The sequence below is a fragment of the Meles meles genome, chromosome 3, assembly GCF_922984935.1.
Source record: "Meles meles chromosome 3, mMelMel3.1 paternal haplotype, whole genome shotgun sequence".
NCBI classification, from domain to species: Eukaryota; Metazoa; Chordata; class Mammalia; order Carnivora; family Mustelidae; genus Meles; species Meles meles.
Genome location: NC_060068.1, coordinates 4,046,151 through 4,061,452, shown reverse-complemented (window position 1 = coordinate 4,061,452; position 15,302 = coordinate 4,046,151). Strand labels below are relative to the sequence as shown.

Sequence of the window (15,302 nt, the reverse complement as noted above, 5' to 3'; positions counted from 1 at the left end):
CCCTCCGCAGCCACCATATTGCAGAGGCCACCTTCAGGTGTTCCCACTGAGTGGGAGAAAGCGGGGACCAGCTGGGCACATGGCCCCGATGCCCTCTGATTTGCAGACGTTGTGCAAACCACTCTCTTTGGTGAAAATCTGCTCTTCACCCCAAGTTCACCCACGCCCAACCCTCACCTTCTAGCTCTTCCTAAAGTAAAGCCCTGCCCCCAGCACCCTGGACAATTCCTGAGGTGTGCATCTACCCTCCCCTACCCCGTGTTTTTTTTTTTTTTTTTTTTTTTTTTTTCAAATTGTATTTTCTCTTCAAGATGCCCTGAAGTTCTGGTTCCTGTGGGAAGCCTGTCCCCCTGGAACGGCACAATTTCTCCTGGGGAAGGGGATGCAGGAGGACTCTTTCCATGAAACTACGGCATTCCCAGCTCCAGGAGCCCCCAGGACGGGTGAGCATGGGAGATGGCCAGAGAATGAGGTCTGCGTAGCTGGCGGAGCTCCCCGTGATGCTGTTCCCAGGCAGAGCGTCGGGGATACAGCTCCGCAGACCCTGGCAGAGCGGCCCCTGGCAGAGCGGCCCCTGATCCTGAAGGGCACTGCTGGCCCCTGCAGCACCCATGCCGGGATTGCCACCTGCCCCCGAAGGCCGGCGAGCGCACCCACATACCTCTGTCCAGCACAGGGCCAAAGATGGCCAGGCTGTTGTCCACAGTGGTGCAGTTCCAGCGGCGGCCGCGGAACTGGTGCTGGCACTCCCGGATGCTGATCTTCACGCCCTCCGCCACACTGGGCATGATCTCCACGTAGTTCCGGCAGAAGCGCAGCTGCTTGGGGACCAGGCCAGGGATGCTGGCGCACAGGATGGGCTGAGTGCCCAGGGACGAGTACTGCGGCCCGACGGCCAGCGACCTGGGGAGGAGGAGACCGGTCAGTTGGGGGGCCGCTTGGCGGAGGGAGTGACCGTGGCCCAACGGCCCGGGCAGCAGCCAACCCATCGGGGGACGACCACAGCACAGGGATCAGGCAGCCGCCAGCCATGTCCGCACCCACAGGAGCAAGGGTGGACAGCTGGTGTCCCCCGCCTCCCTCCGCCAACCCCCGCTGACTGCGTTGCAGGTGCAGGGGCCATGGATGGGGCAGAAGCCAGGGTGCAGGGTCCTCCTGAGCTCAGGCTGGAGACTGACTGAGGGGTAGGCGCGGGAGGGAACATCTCCCGTCGAGGCTCCCACTAACTGCATGCACCTGTGACATTTAAATTACGTGGAACGGCAAACCGAAGAGAGAAATTTGGTTTTTCAGTCCATCAGCCAACAAGGCCACGGCTGCCGAGGTGGCTGGTTAGAAATAGGACTTTCCGGTCCCTGTGGAAGGTTCTCTGGGCCGTGCAGGGCGGGGTGATGGGAGCGCTCTGTGATGCATGGGGCTGGTAGTCACGCACGTGTCTATGTGTCTGGAGTGACCAAACCTTGTCCATTTAACTGTATGTAATTCCACCTTGACTTCAAGGAAGAGGCGCCCGGTCCTTTTGTGGAGCTTCCACAACCAGACGGGTGACAAGCTGTAACTCCCGCCGGCTCCCCTGGTGATGGTGGGTCCCTCCGCTGTGGACCCCCCGCCCGCCTCCCAGGTGACCCCGGATCCTGCCCCCTGTGGATGTCCCCCGCCCTCTCCCCTGGGTAATGGTGGATCCCACTGCCCATGGACACCCCCACCACCCCCACCCGCCTCCCAGGTTATCTCATTTACAGCCACTGTGGACAACCTCCCCCACTCCCCATGTGACCCCAAGTCCTGTCCCTGTGGATGCCCCGTCCAGTGCCACCCGTAACCTGTCTCCCTGGCGCTCTCCTCTTCCAGCCTGCGGAGCCCATCTGTCTCCTCCACTGCGGCTGCCGGGTATGCAGCATCCCAGGCCCTGGGCCCCTGACGAAGGTCTCTGCATGGTCGGTACTTGGCCTGGTGGCCTGCAGGCGGAAGGCCTGTGTCTCCTTTGTGGGGAGAAACCGAGTCTGTGCCAGCGGTGTTAGCCTCTGCGGGACCCCCAGAGGTTCTTCTGGTGGCCCTAGGAGGTTAAGCCCCCACAGAGAAGGAGGGACAGAGGCTTCTGGGCTCTTCAGCAGCCCTGCCTCTGTGTTTCCACGGTGACCTTAGGTAAGTCCTACCCGGAGTCTAACCCAGTTCCATCCAGCTGTGGTAAGAGCTGCCGGACATGAGGATTCACCGTCAGAGAAACCAGCCTACCCTCTGGATGTCCAGAGGAAGGAGATGCTATCATCCTTCCGCCCTCCTTCCCCCAAATCTTCCAGGCCAGACTGCCTGGAGGCTCCCAGCCCAGCCCTGCAGCACCTGGAGCTTCCTCATTGCTGTCCTGCCAGAATCTGGCTCCGGTGGCTTTCCCTGCACACCCTGCAGGCCCCGGGCCGCGGCCCCACCTCCCTGCACCTTCATCCCCATCAGCGGTCCCTCCACGGACACAGGCTTTGTCCCCCCATCCTCCTGCAGCCCCCTGCCCCTGGGGGCAGGTCACCCTCCTGGCTTTCCCTCTGCAGCAGCTCTGCCTTGCTGCAGATGCCAGCTGGGGCGTGGGCGGTCCCCCCTCTGTGCATGCTCTCCTGGCCAAACCCCCCGACGACGTGTGGTTCCCCACATTCCTGGGCATGCCACCACGTCCACCGTCTCCTCGCCTTCCCCTCCTCCTGCTCAAGAACATCTCTTAAGAATTAAAGCCTGTCTTTCCCCAGGACTACACCGCAACTTGCAGCCAGGTGTGTGAGTCAGGCCGCCTTCCTGGAGGCAGTGGGCCCGTGTGCCTGATCATTCACGCCCTCAGACCATGCTCCTGACATCGTGGGTCTCTCCCACACAAGCCCCAGTATCTAAGACCCCAGCCCTCTGAGCGGTCCCCATGGGTCCCACCTGTCCGCACTCCTGTGCCTTGATGAGCCGCCCCAGCCAGACCTGACCTCATGTCGCACACCGGAGGCCTCCCCGCTCCTGAGCGAGTGTGTGTCCCTGGCGTGGCCTTGTTGTGGGGCTGGTTCCTCCTTTACGGGGTTGTTCCCTGGCTGATTCCTTTCCTACTTGCAGACCCTGATGAGTGCTGGGTGCCAGGCCAGACCGATGCTCCCCACGTTTCCTCCACACCTGCTCCACTGACCTGTGACTGCCACACTTTCCAGAAAGACCAGGTCCCCACCTCACCCACCGGTGGGGCCTCACTTCTCTACAAAGGGTCCTGTGGTCTGGGCCTTGTTCCCCTCCCCTGCCCTACAGGGACAACTCTGAGTGGAGACCACAGGGGCTGCCCCCGTGGGGATCCCCGTGCTTCTCCATGGACCAGCAGAGCAGGAGGGTGGCAGGATGGGAGGGAAGCCGGGGCCATGGGCTACGCGTGGGCGGGGAGGTAGCAGGAGTGCAGGCCCATATCAGGGTTCTCTAACCTTGGGGGCCAGTGGGCTGAAGTGAGACATCCGGGTTGAGCAGATGGGCCCCCTGGGCTGGAGCACAGGGAGGGGGCAGAGGGGTCTGGGGAGGCAGTGGGACAGTGTGGGGGGCGACTGGCTGCATCAACTCTGTGGGACCTGCTGTGACTCTGGCTGGAGGTCCTGCAGAGAGCCTGTACACACAGAGCAACCCCCCACCCCACTGTCCTTCAGAATGTCCAGAGCGCCCTGCCAGGTGAAAGGCCTGAACCCCCCAAGCTGCCCCTGTCACGGCCCCAGGAACCATGGCCTGATGCATGGGCCACGTGTGGAAGGCTCTGTCCGTACCAGGCCACCACCAGTCATCTGCCTCCCCCAGGAGGTCTCCCTGGAACTGAGCCCTGCTAGCCCCACCTCAGACATCCACCCAGCCCAGACCAAAGCTGAGGACTCCTGGCCCAGTGCTCTAGGGGCACACACGGACCCAGGCAGCACACCCCATCCCCACACTGCATGACCAGCTGTGACCTGGAACAGGTGGCAGGAGCAGTTGGAGCGACACCCCTCTAATGAATGCAGGGACCCAGGGGGAGGGTCCCCGAGAAGCGCTAGCTGGGTGGCCTAGTGAGGGCCAGCACTGGGCAGGGGCTGGAGGTGGTGGGGTTCGGGATCCTTCCGCAGCTTCTATGGCCTTTCCAGATGAGAGTCCATGCCTGCCTCCCTCCAGGTGGCCTGGCTGGTCACTCGCCATGCTCCTTTCTGCCTCCGACAGAGGCAGGGCTGCCATGGCCGGTCCTGGAGGCCACACAAGGCCAGGGAGGTGACCATGGGGCCAGGCCGATGCAACTTCGAGCATCCAGGAGCCCCGGGACAGGGGCTTTGGGGGATGGCTGGTGGGGCGAGGCTGGGGGCCAACGGTTCCAGTTTGCATGGGAGTATGAGCTGGGTCACTCCCGTGAGCCTTCCCTGGGCTGCTTGGGTTCCTCCGCTCTGTGAGCCAAGAGGCCTCATTGGGGTCACACGGGACATGACTTCCCGCAACGTGGAACTTTTTTTCCGGATGAGCCAGCCCGCGTGCTCAGGGACGTGAGACTGGGAGATGCAAGGGTGGGAGGTTGGCTGTGGGACGACCAGGCAATTAGAGGTGGGCCCACGGGTGTTCCTGGCCGGGCCCCGTGTCTGGCAGCAGGACATTCTGGGATGGCGCAGGGTTGGGGGGAGGGTCTCTTGTCATGGCTTCCCGGGGGCCTGGCTCCTGGGGGGGCTCCCTTCATGCCTCCCTCCTCTTGTCTCAGCCCCGCTCCACGCCTGAGGGGACGGAGAACTGACCCAGAAGGAAGTCCACGCATTTGATCATTTCTCTCTTGGCTGAAGGTGCTTGTTGACTTGGAGACTCGAAGGGATGGCAAAGAAAGATCACATGTCAGTGCAGAGGGGCTTGCTCCCTGGCTCCAGACTTGTCCTGGGTGGGGGCTGGCAGGGGAGCAGGTGAGCCCTAGAGCCCCACACCTGCAGCAGAGAGCGCAGAGCCTGGCTGGCGGGGGAGCCCTCAGGGTCCAGGTCAGAGCAGGGAAGAGCAGGCTAGTTTCCTTCGTGGCCCCAGCCATCCACCAGGCGGGGACTTCCAGGCTCCCAGCCCCTGTTCCCCGTGCTGAGTCAGCTTCTGTGTGCCCCACCCCCCAGCACCTCCACCTGGCAGGCCCTCCTCCTGGGCAGGCCCCAGCTTGCCACCACCCCACCTCCTGGAGCCAGCAGCCAGGCTGCCCCAGCTGTTCCTGTCCCCACCAACCCTGGCTGGGCTCTTCTCACACCCACTCCGGCCCAATGCCTGACCCCCCCCCCCATGAGTGGCTTCGGAGAGACGTTTCCCCGGGGACCCAAGGGGGCCTGGATGCTGCAGACCCTGCCTGAGGCTAGGGGGCCAGTGTTGTGGGCCAGAAGACGTTGAGGGGGCTGGTCGGGACACTGGCTGTGGCTTGGCCTCAAAGGCACAACGGAGCCAATAAAGAAAAATCACACAAAAAGTCAAGCTGGTGCTCACCAGCCTTACTGTGGGGATCACGGATAACATACACGTATCAGGTCGTCACGACGTGCACCTTCACGTGCTGTCACGTGTCAACAAAGCCGGGCAAAATCCAAACGGTACACTATTCCCCCACCCCTAGGACCCAAACTCCTAAACAGCAGGTTGATACTCTGGCCCGCCAGCACTGGGAAAACCACAGTCTGCAGCTCCCTCCTCCCACAGCCCTCTGGGAGCAAGTGGGGGCCCTTGGGGTGAGGCCAGGGGCAGGACGGGATGGCAGGGAGGGGCTCCAAGCAGAAGGGCTGCGGCTGCCGGGGCCACCTCTGGGGGATGGTGAGGCGCAGGCCCATCCACGGGTCTTGCCAGGGACTGGAGGCAGGGAGGAGGGGAGGGGTGCCATTGCCCCTGTGTCCTGAGTGCTATCTGGGCTCCAGAGTCGTGTGCCGGAGGAAAGGACATCACCACAGGGACAGTCCCTGGCCTACAGCAGGTACCACCCTATAATGTGAGCCTCACAGGCTGGGGACAGGTGGAGAGTGGATAAGACTTCCCTGGCCAAGCAGAACCATTGGAGGCAATGGGACCAACACAGATATGCAGCAAAGAGCCAAGGAGGGAGGGCACACCATGGCTACACAGGGTCCCAGCCGTGCCCCAAGACACGGGCTCTCTGCCTTCTGCGGGTGACTGTGCCCTTGGTCGCCATTGCTCTAGCTGCTGCCCCTGGGGTGCCAAAAAAGGCGGTCTCTTCCTGTCCCGGGGGCCCCCAGAGCGCCAAGCCTGCTCAGGACCTTCCAGGAGGGGACACATGGTGCTGAACCCTGGGAGGGAGGCCCCCACCTGGCCTGGACTCTGCCAGTCTCCCTGGGACTGTCCGGGATGACAGGACACGCTTACAGACTGGAATCCGGATCGCCGAGGCCTATCACCCTACCACACGTGTGCCTTCCTAGCACGACCTGTGCTGGGCGCACAAGTCAGAGACGTGGGGGCGTGCTGGGCCTGAGCTGCCCAGACGTGCGAGCACAGCCCGCGGTGGGCATGAGCCCCTGGAAGCCGTCCACCACGGCCACTGGTCAGGCAGCCCAGACCCTATGCCTGCCACTACCGGCCCTTCTGGCCGCTGCCCCGGGGATGGGCCTTCCTGCTGGACTCAGTGTCGGGCCCCTGACCCCACGGCCCCGCCGCTGCGGCCTCTGTGCCCCCCTCCTGTGCTCCTCCTGCGCTAGGGTGCTGAACCCCCGCCTGCACCCACCACTCCTCCCCTGCCTCCCACCCCAACCCGAGGCCCCGCCCCCCACTGCCACTCCTTCTGGCGCTGCCCCCCCAACCCCATCCCACCCCTCCGCTGCCCGCCATCCCTCTCCTGCCCGCCCTCCTTGTGCCGTGCCTCCCAACCGCCCCCCCCGCCCTCTTGTCCCCATGCCGTGTCCCCCCACCATTCCCCTCCCCAGTCTTCAGCCTATCCCTTGTGCAGCTGGCGGCTTCCCCATCTAGGCTCCTGCCTCTGCCTACAATCAACCACTGCCAGCTTCCCCACCCTGCCCCGCCGTGTCACCTGTGTGGCCGTGGGCTTAGCTGGCCCCTCCCTGACTTGCTCCAACCCACATGGCCTTGTGGACCGAGCCCTGGGACTTCCTGGACCGGGCATCTGGGCTCAGGCGAGGACACCCGGCTGGCGTTCTCATTGTTCATAGAGCAGGGGTCTTGTTCTCCTTCTAGGGATACCACTCCTGTTGTGGGACCCCCTCCTAACACTGTCGCTGTGAGGGTCAGGCTGCCGTATGCAAGTCTGGGGCCATGAACGTGGGTCTGTGAGAAGTCCCTGGTGTGTCCTGTGGCCAGCACCAGCAACCCCAAGCCCCACAAGTCTCCTGGGCCCCATACAGCCCCAGGTCCATTGCCGATGGGTCTTGGGGGTCAGTGTGAGTGGCGGCCTGCGCCTGCCCCGGCCGGCTGCGTTAGGGCCCTTTGTGTCCCATGACCCCACTGACACCCCCAGAGTCCCTCCAGAGGTGGCCGGAAGGGTGACGCTGCACAGGGGCTGCTTGCTCCCAGGCCCCATGGAGGCGGTGCAGAGCCTCCTGCCTTATACCAGCAGGGGGCCGTTGGAGGGTGTCCCAGCACAGACGAGGCCTCACAAAGCCTCGGGAGCCCACACTGAGCTTCGGGTCAGTCCCTCCAGCGCCCCCCTGCCTCACAGGCTTCCCAGGTGTCCCACGGTCCCAGAAAGGGACGGGAGGCCCTGGCTTCGGGCCACTCCCTCAAGGGGACGTGGGACTGGGGCTTGTAGCCATCATCCATCTGCCTGGGTCACGGTGAGGTCTGACCCTTCTCGATGGCTGCAGGGAGAGCATGGCAGGGACCTGTAGTCCCCAAGGCGGGGGTCCTACGGGTCTGGGGGAGCAGGCCCGCCCCACCCTTGCTGCACCCACTTCCTAACCCTGCACCTGGCGCGATGACTCAGCCGGTGAGGAATCCAGGGCACTTCTCCGCAGAGCAGGGTGCTGTCCCAGAAAACGCTTGCACTGGCACCCTCCGCCCACGTCGGGCTGGACGCCTCGCCGGGCACCCCCCAAGCCCAGAGCACCCTAACCCTCCAGACATGGCCCCTGTCACCCTCTGAGCCCCAGCCCCAGAGTCCCAGTCCAGAGAGACCCAAGAGTCCACACGGCAGGGGGGCCCACATCCCGGAGCAGGGGCTGTGGTCTCGCCTGGGGCCTGGGAGGAGGCCCAACATGCTGACCATGTGCAGCCGGGAGGCGAGGCAGGCAGGATACGACCTCTGTGCAGGGCACAGCTGTCACCCCAGGATACGTGTGCAGGAGGCAGGCCATCACCTTCCACCCGGAGCACGCACATCCACAGCCCGGAGAGTGGCCCCGACTCCAGTCCCAGCCTGTGGCTGCGTCCACGTGAGCCACACCCGCCGCCCGCTGGCTCTAATGGTTTTCTCCCTCCCCGGGAGCACCCTGCAGGCGGAAGGCCGGGCACAGTGCCAGGCCGTCTCACTCAAGGTGGAGCGGAGGTGCCGGCCGAAACACGCAGGGGAAGGAGGTGCCCAGGACCCAGGCTGGTCGTCATCACTGCCGGGGCTTCGCCATGACTGTGCGGCGGGGGGCTGGGGGTAGCCCTCTGGCCTGGCTTCTGGGCACAGAGCGGCAGACGGAGGGGACACCTGGGCACTGTTCCCCCAGGTCTCAACAGGGCGGCCGGCTCTTAGGTGTCTGTGGAACTTGCTCGGTTTCCGTGGCAGCAAATCTCAGCAGGTGTGGGGCTCTCGTGGGCTGTGGGCACCGCTCTGCCTTCCCCGTGGCCGCACCAGGGCAACCTCAGCCGTTCTCACAGGGAGAGGGGGTCTGTGGGTGGCACCTTGGCTGGCAGGGGCAGGTGGGCAGGGGGCTGGGCCGTGGGCCTGCTCCACTTAGCGCCTGGCACCCACAGCCCTGCCAGCTGCCTGCTCTAGGCCCCACAGAAGCTTGCCCCTCTTCCTGTGTGTCCTCTTACTCGAGGTGCTGCACCCATGCGGCAAGATCCCCGTCTCGTCCTTCAGGGACACAGAGTGGGCACAGAGCTGCACGCGGGCCCCAGGGGAGCAGGGAGGTCAGGGCCCACCCCCCTCAGGGGTCTTGGCAGAGGAGGACCCGGGCTGGTCCCCCTCGAGGACAAGGTCTGAGGTCTCTCAGAGACATGGGGCTCCGGTGGGGCTGGCTGGTGGTTCTGTGTGTGGAGGGCTGCCCAGCAGGGTGGGTGGGCTCTGTCCTTCCGGATGGGGGCCAAGGGCTCCAGCAAGGGTGCTGACCTGCCTGCCCCCCACCCTCCCGGGGCTCTTTCTCTCTCCAGCCTCTGATGGGGGGCCCACGGGGAGGGTCCGGGCCTCCAGGCTCCTGCCCCCGGCGGCCTGGAAGAACCCTCCTGGGATCTGGTGCACCCTGGGCCCCAGAGGGCACGTGCTGGCCCCCCACCCCACCCCCACACGGCCCCCTTACACCCGTGCTGCCCCGCTGGCTGAGCTGGGATTACTGACACATACTTCAAGCGAGTCCTGGCAGGTGGGCAGAGGCTCCCGTGCCCGCGGCCATGCATTTGCCCGCTTCCCTGGGCGGCAGCGGCACGTTTCGTTGGGGAAGGAATGTGGACGCGCCAAAGCGCGAGACACCTCCAGGGTGTCAGCTGGGGAGGCCGGGAGGGAGACCAAGGCCCTGCTGCCCCGTGTGCTGCGGGGACGAGGAGCTCAGCCCGGGGAGCAGGCACGCTCCGTTGTGTCCTCCTGCCCCTCCCGCCAGGCTCTGTGTTTCACAGGAGAGACGCCATCATTCATTCCTCACTCACTCCTTCCTCACTCATTCCTTCACTGGGGGCAGGGTCTCGCTGAGCAGCTGCAGTTCTGACAGGGGGACCAGGAGCAGGACGGACCCCTCATGGGATGTAGGCACCAGCCTCCTCTTGGCTCTGCAAAGGGAGGGTCAGAGCCTGGGACCTCCGCAGCCTGTGCCTTCTTGGGGCTCCGCTCCTGTCCCTGGCCATGACGGGCTACTCACCACCTCTCATCACCATGTGGGCTTCCTGTCACCCCCAGGAAGCAGACCCAGAGCCCACATCTGCCTCCTGAGTCTTCTTGGTCCTTCTACTGAGCTTACAAGGGGCAAATGCAAACTCTCCATGTGGCCAGCCCATGAAGGGATGGTGATCCGCGGGGAGGTCCTTGCTCAGGCCAGCTGGCTGATGTAAAGGTATGTCTTGACCTCACAACACGAGTTTTAGGGTTTATAAATTCCCAATCCAGTATGATAAAGTATGTAAAGAGGTTGCATGACAAAACACAGACACCACGTCACACCCAAGCGTCCCCCTGTCTTCCGCTTCTGTTCCTATTTCTTCATGGACAACGGTCCCAGGATGGCTCTGGCTCGGGGCCATGTCCAGTGTGACTGGGACTTTCATGGCCAGTGTGGTTTCCAGGCTCTGCTTTCCTATGCTGGGACGGGGACAGGGTGCCTGCCGCCATGCAGGCCTAGTCTGCACACAGGACCCACCATGGGAAGTGTGGCCTTACAGCCCTTTGCTAAGGGAGACTGTTTCCTCCCTGATTGTGTTAGCTGCCTGGTCCTCCCACCTGCCACAAAGGACTCTAGCAGGGTTGTGCAGATGCTGCAGAAAATCATCTTATGAATGAACGAGTCCAGTGAGAAGCAGGGACCACGGGGGCTGGGAGACACGGTCTTGAGAGTGTGGGCAGCCAGGCCAAGGGGACCCGGAGGGGTGGGGGAGACAGGTGCGCTGTGCTCTGGAGGGACGAAGATGAAGCCTGCCTGCCTGGTGATTCTGGGAAGCCGGTGTTCTGACCATGTCCCTGATACAAGGGTGGCCATGGGTGGCTCTGTGGGGGGATGTGGCTGCCACCACCTGGAGCTCCGCCAGCAACAGAAGGGTCATATGCAGTCTGGAGTCCTCTGGTCCCGTGACCCAACTGCCGTCCCCACCAGCCTCTGGGCTGCAGAGAGACACAGGGAGACAGAGACATGGGGACAGACAGACACAGACAGCCAGGCAGAGGGAGCAGGGCTGCCCTGAGGAGGGGCATAGGGGTGCAGACTCACTGAGGGCAGGGCAGCTGGGCGGGGGTGGGTTGGGGAGTCTCATGCATGGGCCCCTGCTCTCTGAGAAGATCAGGCCTCAGGTCAGAGTCACCTGACACAGGTAAGTCCTCACCCCAGCAGCTCTCCCTTCTCCCTCGCCCCCTTGGGGCTGGAGCCACAAGGGCACACCCCCACCCCGTGAACTCGAGGTGCACCTGCACCCCACAAACAGTGGGGGATAGAGGGGTGTCACGGTGTGGGGGAGGGCCACGCAGAGAGGAGGTTCTGGGAGGTGGGTGCTAGTAGGGCCCGGGGCCAGGCCTTGTCTCTTAGCTGGGAGTCCTCTGCTAGTGAGGACCTGTGCAGAAGGTGGTGGGGAGGGCAAGAACAGGGAGCAAAGCATGGGGAGCACGGCCCAGCCTGCGGATCTGACCTGGGGTGACCTCGCAGGGGTAGGTCTTGGGCCAGCCCAGGGAACATCTGCACTCTGTGCTGGGGAGCCTGGGGTCCAGCTGCGACTGTCAAGGGGGCAGGCAGCTGTAAGTCCAGAGCAGTGAGGGTGTGGGGCGGAGGGCCAGAATGGGCAGGAAAAGGTGGGAATGGGGCAGAGCTCTTGGGTGGTGGGGAGCGAAGCGGGGTGAGCAGGACAGAAGCCAGCTTGGCCTGCAGGGCCTAGGCAAGGCCCAGGGTTACTACTAGGTGCCCTAGTCTGGTCCAGACTCAGACACAGGAGGAGGGGCTCAGAACATGCCACAGGAGCCCTGGAGCCTACCGGGTTCTGTTCCCAGTGCTCGGTGTGTCCCCTTGACCCTGCTGCCATCCTGTGTTCCCAGGGGCCTTCCTGCAAGGCCTGCCTTCCTGGGGGACAGGGGAGGGACCCACTGCATGCCTATCTGTGGCCTCCCGGGTCCCTTCTCTGGGGACCCTCTCATCTGCTGCAGGAGGGGCCCCCAAGTTTCACTGTCTACACAGGGGTCTTGGGACTGTGTGTACGTCTCTCTGAGGCTTGGCTGGGACCTGCCCTGGCAGGGCGAGGGACGTTTCTGTAGGCATGGGGGAGTGGGGAGCGGGTGGCCCTTGGAATTCCCGCCGGGCAGCTGCCAGCAGCGCCAGCCCCTCCCCCTTCCCCCCTCCCACTGGGAGACACACCAACTTCAAGAGCCTAATTACTCCCGATTTGGGCTGTTTCCTCCCTGTTGCCTGCGGCACTCCCGCAGGTGAGAAGGCCCCCGTTACTTTCACTTTTATATGCAAGGTGTGGGGAGAAGCCCCCCCCCAGCTGCGGGAGGGAGGATGAAACAGAACAGCCAATTAGGGAGGCTGGGCGTGAAGGTGAGAAGTTATAAAGAGAGGGTCCCTGGCCCCAAGGGGGGAAGGGAGGGCAGTGGAAGGAGGAGCAGCGGTGGGAGGCTCCGCCAGGTAGGGCGTGAGGATGGAGAGGCCTTCCCCTGCTAGGAAACAGGTAGGCTTCTCTGTGAGCCCTCCTGTGTACTCTGCATGCTTGAGGCGTGGGGACATGGCTCCTTTCCCTATCCAGCTGGTCTGCGGGCTCCGAGGAGGGCAAACCGCCCTCCCCAGGGGGCCCTGAGTTCCTGTCTGCTAGACAACCTTCCCTCAGGAAACAGAATCACTGAGTGGGGGTTCCATGGCACCCCTTCTCCATGGGGCCAAGGGACTGCTCTAGACTCTTGCTTGAGTGGATTGCAGAGTCGAAGGGCCCTTCCCAACGGACCTGGAAAATGAGGGGTTACCTCGGAGCATGTGCGGGTCCATTCACACGGACACAAGTGGCCCAGGTGCATACCTGTGTGTGTCGGGGGAGGTCAAGGCCAGGGAGCCTCAAGGCCAACAGGACAGAGATCCCGAGGTCTAGGGTAGCCAGGAGGGTGGTGGCAGGACCCTTCCTTTCGGGAGCAGTGCGGGGGCGAAGGGAGCTTCCTCTTGCGCCCCCGGAGCGCTGCAGCGGCGGGTTCTAATTAGAAGCCTGCGCGGAAGTCGGTGGCCGCTGCGCTCCCTCGGACATGTCCCCGGGCTCCCCGCGGCCGGCCGGGCGGGCGTCGGTGTCCTCGCGGCCGAAGGTATTGCCGCCCTGCCCGCGCCCCAAGGCGACAGGGCGCTGCAGGTGCGGCGCGCGCCGGTCGGGGCGGCCGGTGTCCCCGAGGTGCGGCCCAACTGCCTCTCCAGGTCCCTGGACCAGCCCCGGCCTCCCCTTCCACCCCGCCCCGCCTGGCTGCGCCTGGACCTGCGTACCCACCCGGGCGCCCATGCTCCTGAACCATGCCGACGAGAAAAATTATTATCGGATTAGATGTACTTCAGCTCGCTCGGTTCCCCCCGCTTCCCCTCCGCGTAATTATTATGATTCCGGGCAAGCCGTCGGAGAAGGTTCCTGTGTGTGCGTGTACGCGCGCGCGCGCCCGCAAGCATGTGTATGGGGAGGCTGCTCTCCAACTCCGGTCTTCTGGCCGCATCCCCCCGACTGTGTTGGTCAGATCGTGGGCTTCTCAGAGCGCAACCCCACACACCGCCTCCCATGCTTCCCCGTCCCTCAGCTGGGTGACCTTCGCCGGTGGGGGCTCGGCCACATTAGATACCCAAGGGAGGGTAACTCTCACTGCCCCTCATTCTCCCAGCCCCCCGATATTTGTGTAGTGGCCCCGCGGGCCCCTCTCTTCGGTTTATCTGCGTTCCCATCGTCAGATTTCCAAGGGTCTCACTGAACCGGGCCTCCTCTGGGGGGGAGGAGGCAGCCCCCAGTCTTCTCAAACGTGGGCCTCACCCAAGAGCCTTCCAACTGGATGCCTTGTCTCTGTTCCGCGGCAGCCCCCCTTTGCCTCCCGCTGCAGAGAGGGGCCGCGGAGAGGGCTCCCCCGACACCCACTCACACGGAGTCAGCCCGAGAGGCGGCAGGGACTTGGGGCGGCGGGTCCCGCTGTCCTTACGTAACTGAGCTGCCCCAAGCTGTTCAGTCTTGTCTCACCGACTTTGTTTTAAGGTGTGCGTGTGCGTAACACACTGTACTCAAGGAACGTCTCCCTCTCCCCCGAGCTGCACCCGCTGGCCCTCCCCGCGTCCTTTGGCCGCAGGCACCCCAGCCCTTGGTGCCATCTGTGCGGACCGTGTTCCCACCTCTCCCCAGCCGCTGCGCCCCTTCAGACGCCGGGGGACACTCTAGGCCTGGGACACCAATGTCCCCGGAAGCTCCGACACCCGCGTCCCAGCCCTGGCCCCAACAGGTCGAAAGTGGCCCAAGGAAAACAGCCCGCCGGCGCCCCCGGAGCCGAAGGGGCAGGGCGCGGGCTCCGGGCCACCGTGGGGCCCTGCCCGAGGGGACGGCGGCTGGCGGCATCTCGGAGCGAGACCAAGGCGAACGCGAGGGAGACTCACCACCAGATCGGGTAGCTGCCCAGTGCCTGCTCCAGGCCGTAGAGGAATAAGAAGTATCCGAGCAGGGCCATCTCCGGGCGAGAGAGAGCGGAGGGCCGGGAGTCCGCCCCGAGAGCACGGGCGCCGGGGCGGGCCGGGCCCTGGGAGTGGGCAGGCGGCGGCGCTGGGCCCTCCTGCAGCCGCGAGGTGCGCGGGGAGCGCGGGTGTGCGCCGGTGCGCGGGCTCCGAGGGCGGCGCTGCGCCAGGTGGGCTGGCGGCGGGGCGGCGGGCCGGGGCCCGGGGCGGCGCGGGCCGGCGGGGCGGGGCAGCGCCGCGGGGGGCGCCCGCCGGGGCTGGGGCCAGGGCCGGGCCGGGGCGGGGCGGGCCGGGGGCGGGCGGGGCCCTGGAGCTAGGGAGGCGGCGGCGGCGGCGGCGGCGGCGGCGCTGGCCCCTCCCGTGGCTGCCGGGCGCACTGGGTGCGCAAGGATGCGCCCGCTCCAAGGGCCGTGCTGTGCCAGATGGGCTGCTGCTCCGGCGGCTGGGGCGGGGGGGGCGGCTCGGGGCAGCGTGGTCCTCAGGCGCTCCCTCCGAGGTCCAGGGCCGCGCTGCCCCGAACTCCTGGGCCGCGCGGCGGTGTGGAACCCCGCGCGCCCTGCGCTCGCGGTGGGACGCAATGTCCCGCTCTCGCTCCCGCGGCTGCTCTGTCCTGCGCTCGTTCTCTTGCTCGCACCGCGGCGGGGCTGCTCTCCCTTTCTTCCATCTCTTTGCCTGGGAGGTCGGCTCGTCTGGGGCCAATCCCTCGAGCCGCTCCTCGCTGGTCCGCTGGGAACGGAGCTATCCGCTCCGCTGCGGAGCGCGGCGGCGGTGGTGGAGGCGGCCTGTGGTGCGGACAGTGGCTGGGTGGGCGGCCAG

At 65.1% G+C, this 15,302-nt stretch overlaps 1 protein-coding gene across 1 annotated transcript in view; it reads right to left on the bottom strand.

The window, feature by feature from the left end:
- WNT3A (Wnt family member 3A) overlaps positions 1 to 14,482 on the bottom strand; it is a 41,226-nt gene extending 26,744 nt beyond the window's left edge. Inside the window, exons 1-2 of the mRNA XM_046000204.1 lie at positions 14,412 to 14,482; positions 662 to 903 (exon numbers count right to left, since the gene is read on the bottom strand). Of these exons, the coding sequence (XP_045856160.1) occupies positions 662 to 903; positions 14,412 to 14,482 (313 nt within the window). The remainder of the gene's footprint in view (positions 1 to 661; positions 904 to 14,411) is intronic.
- Positions 14,483 to 15,302: the final 820 nt, after the last annotated feature.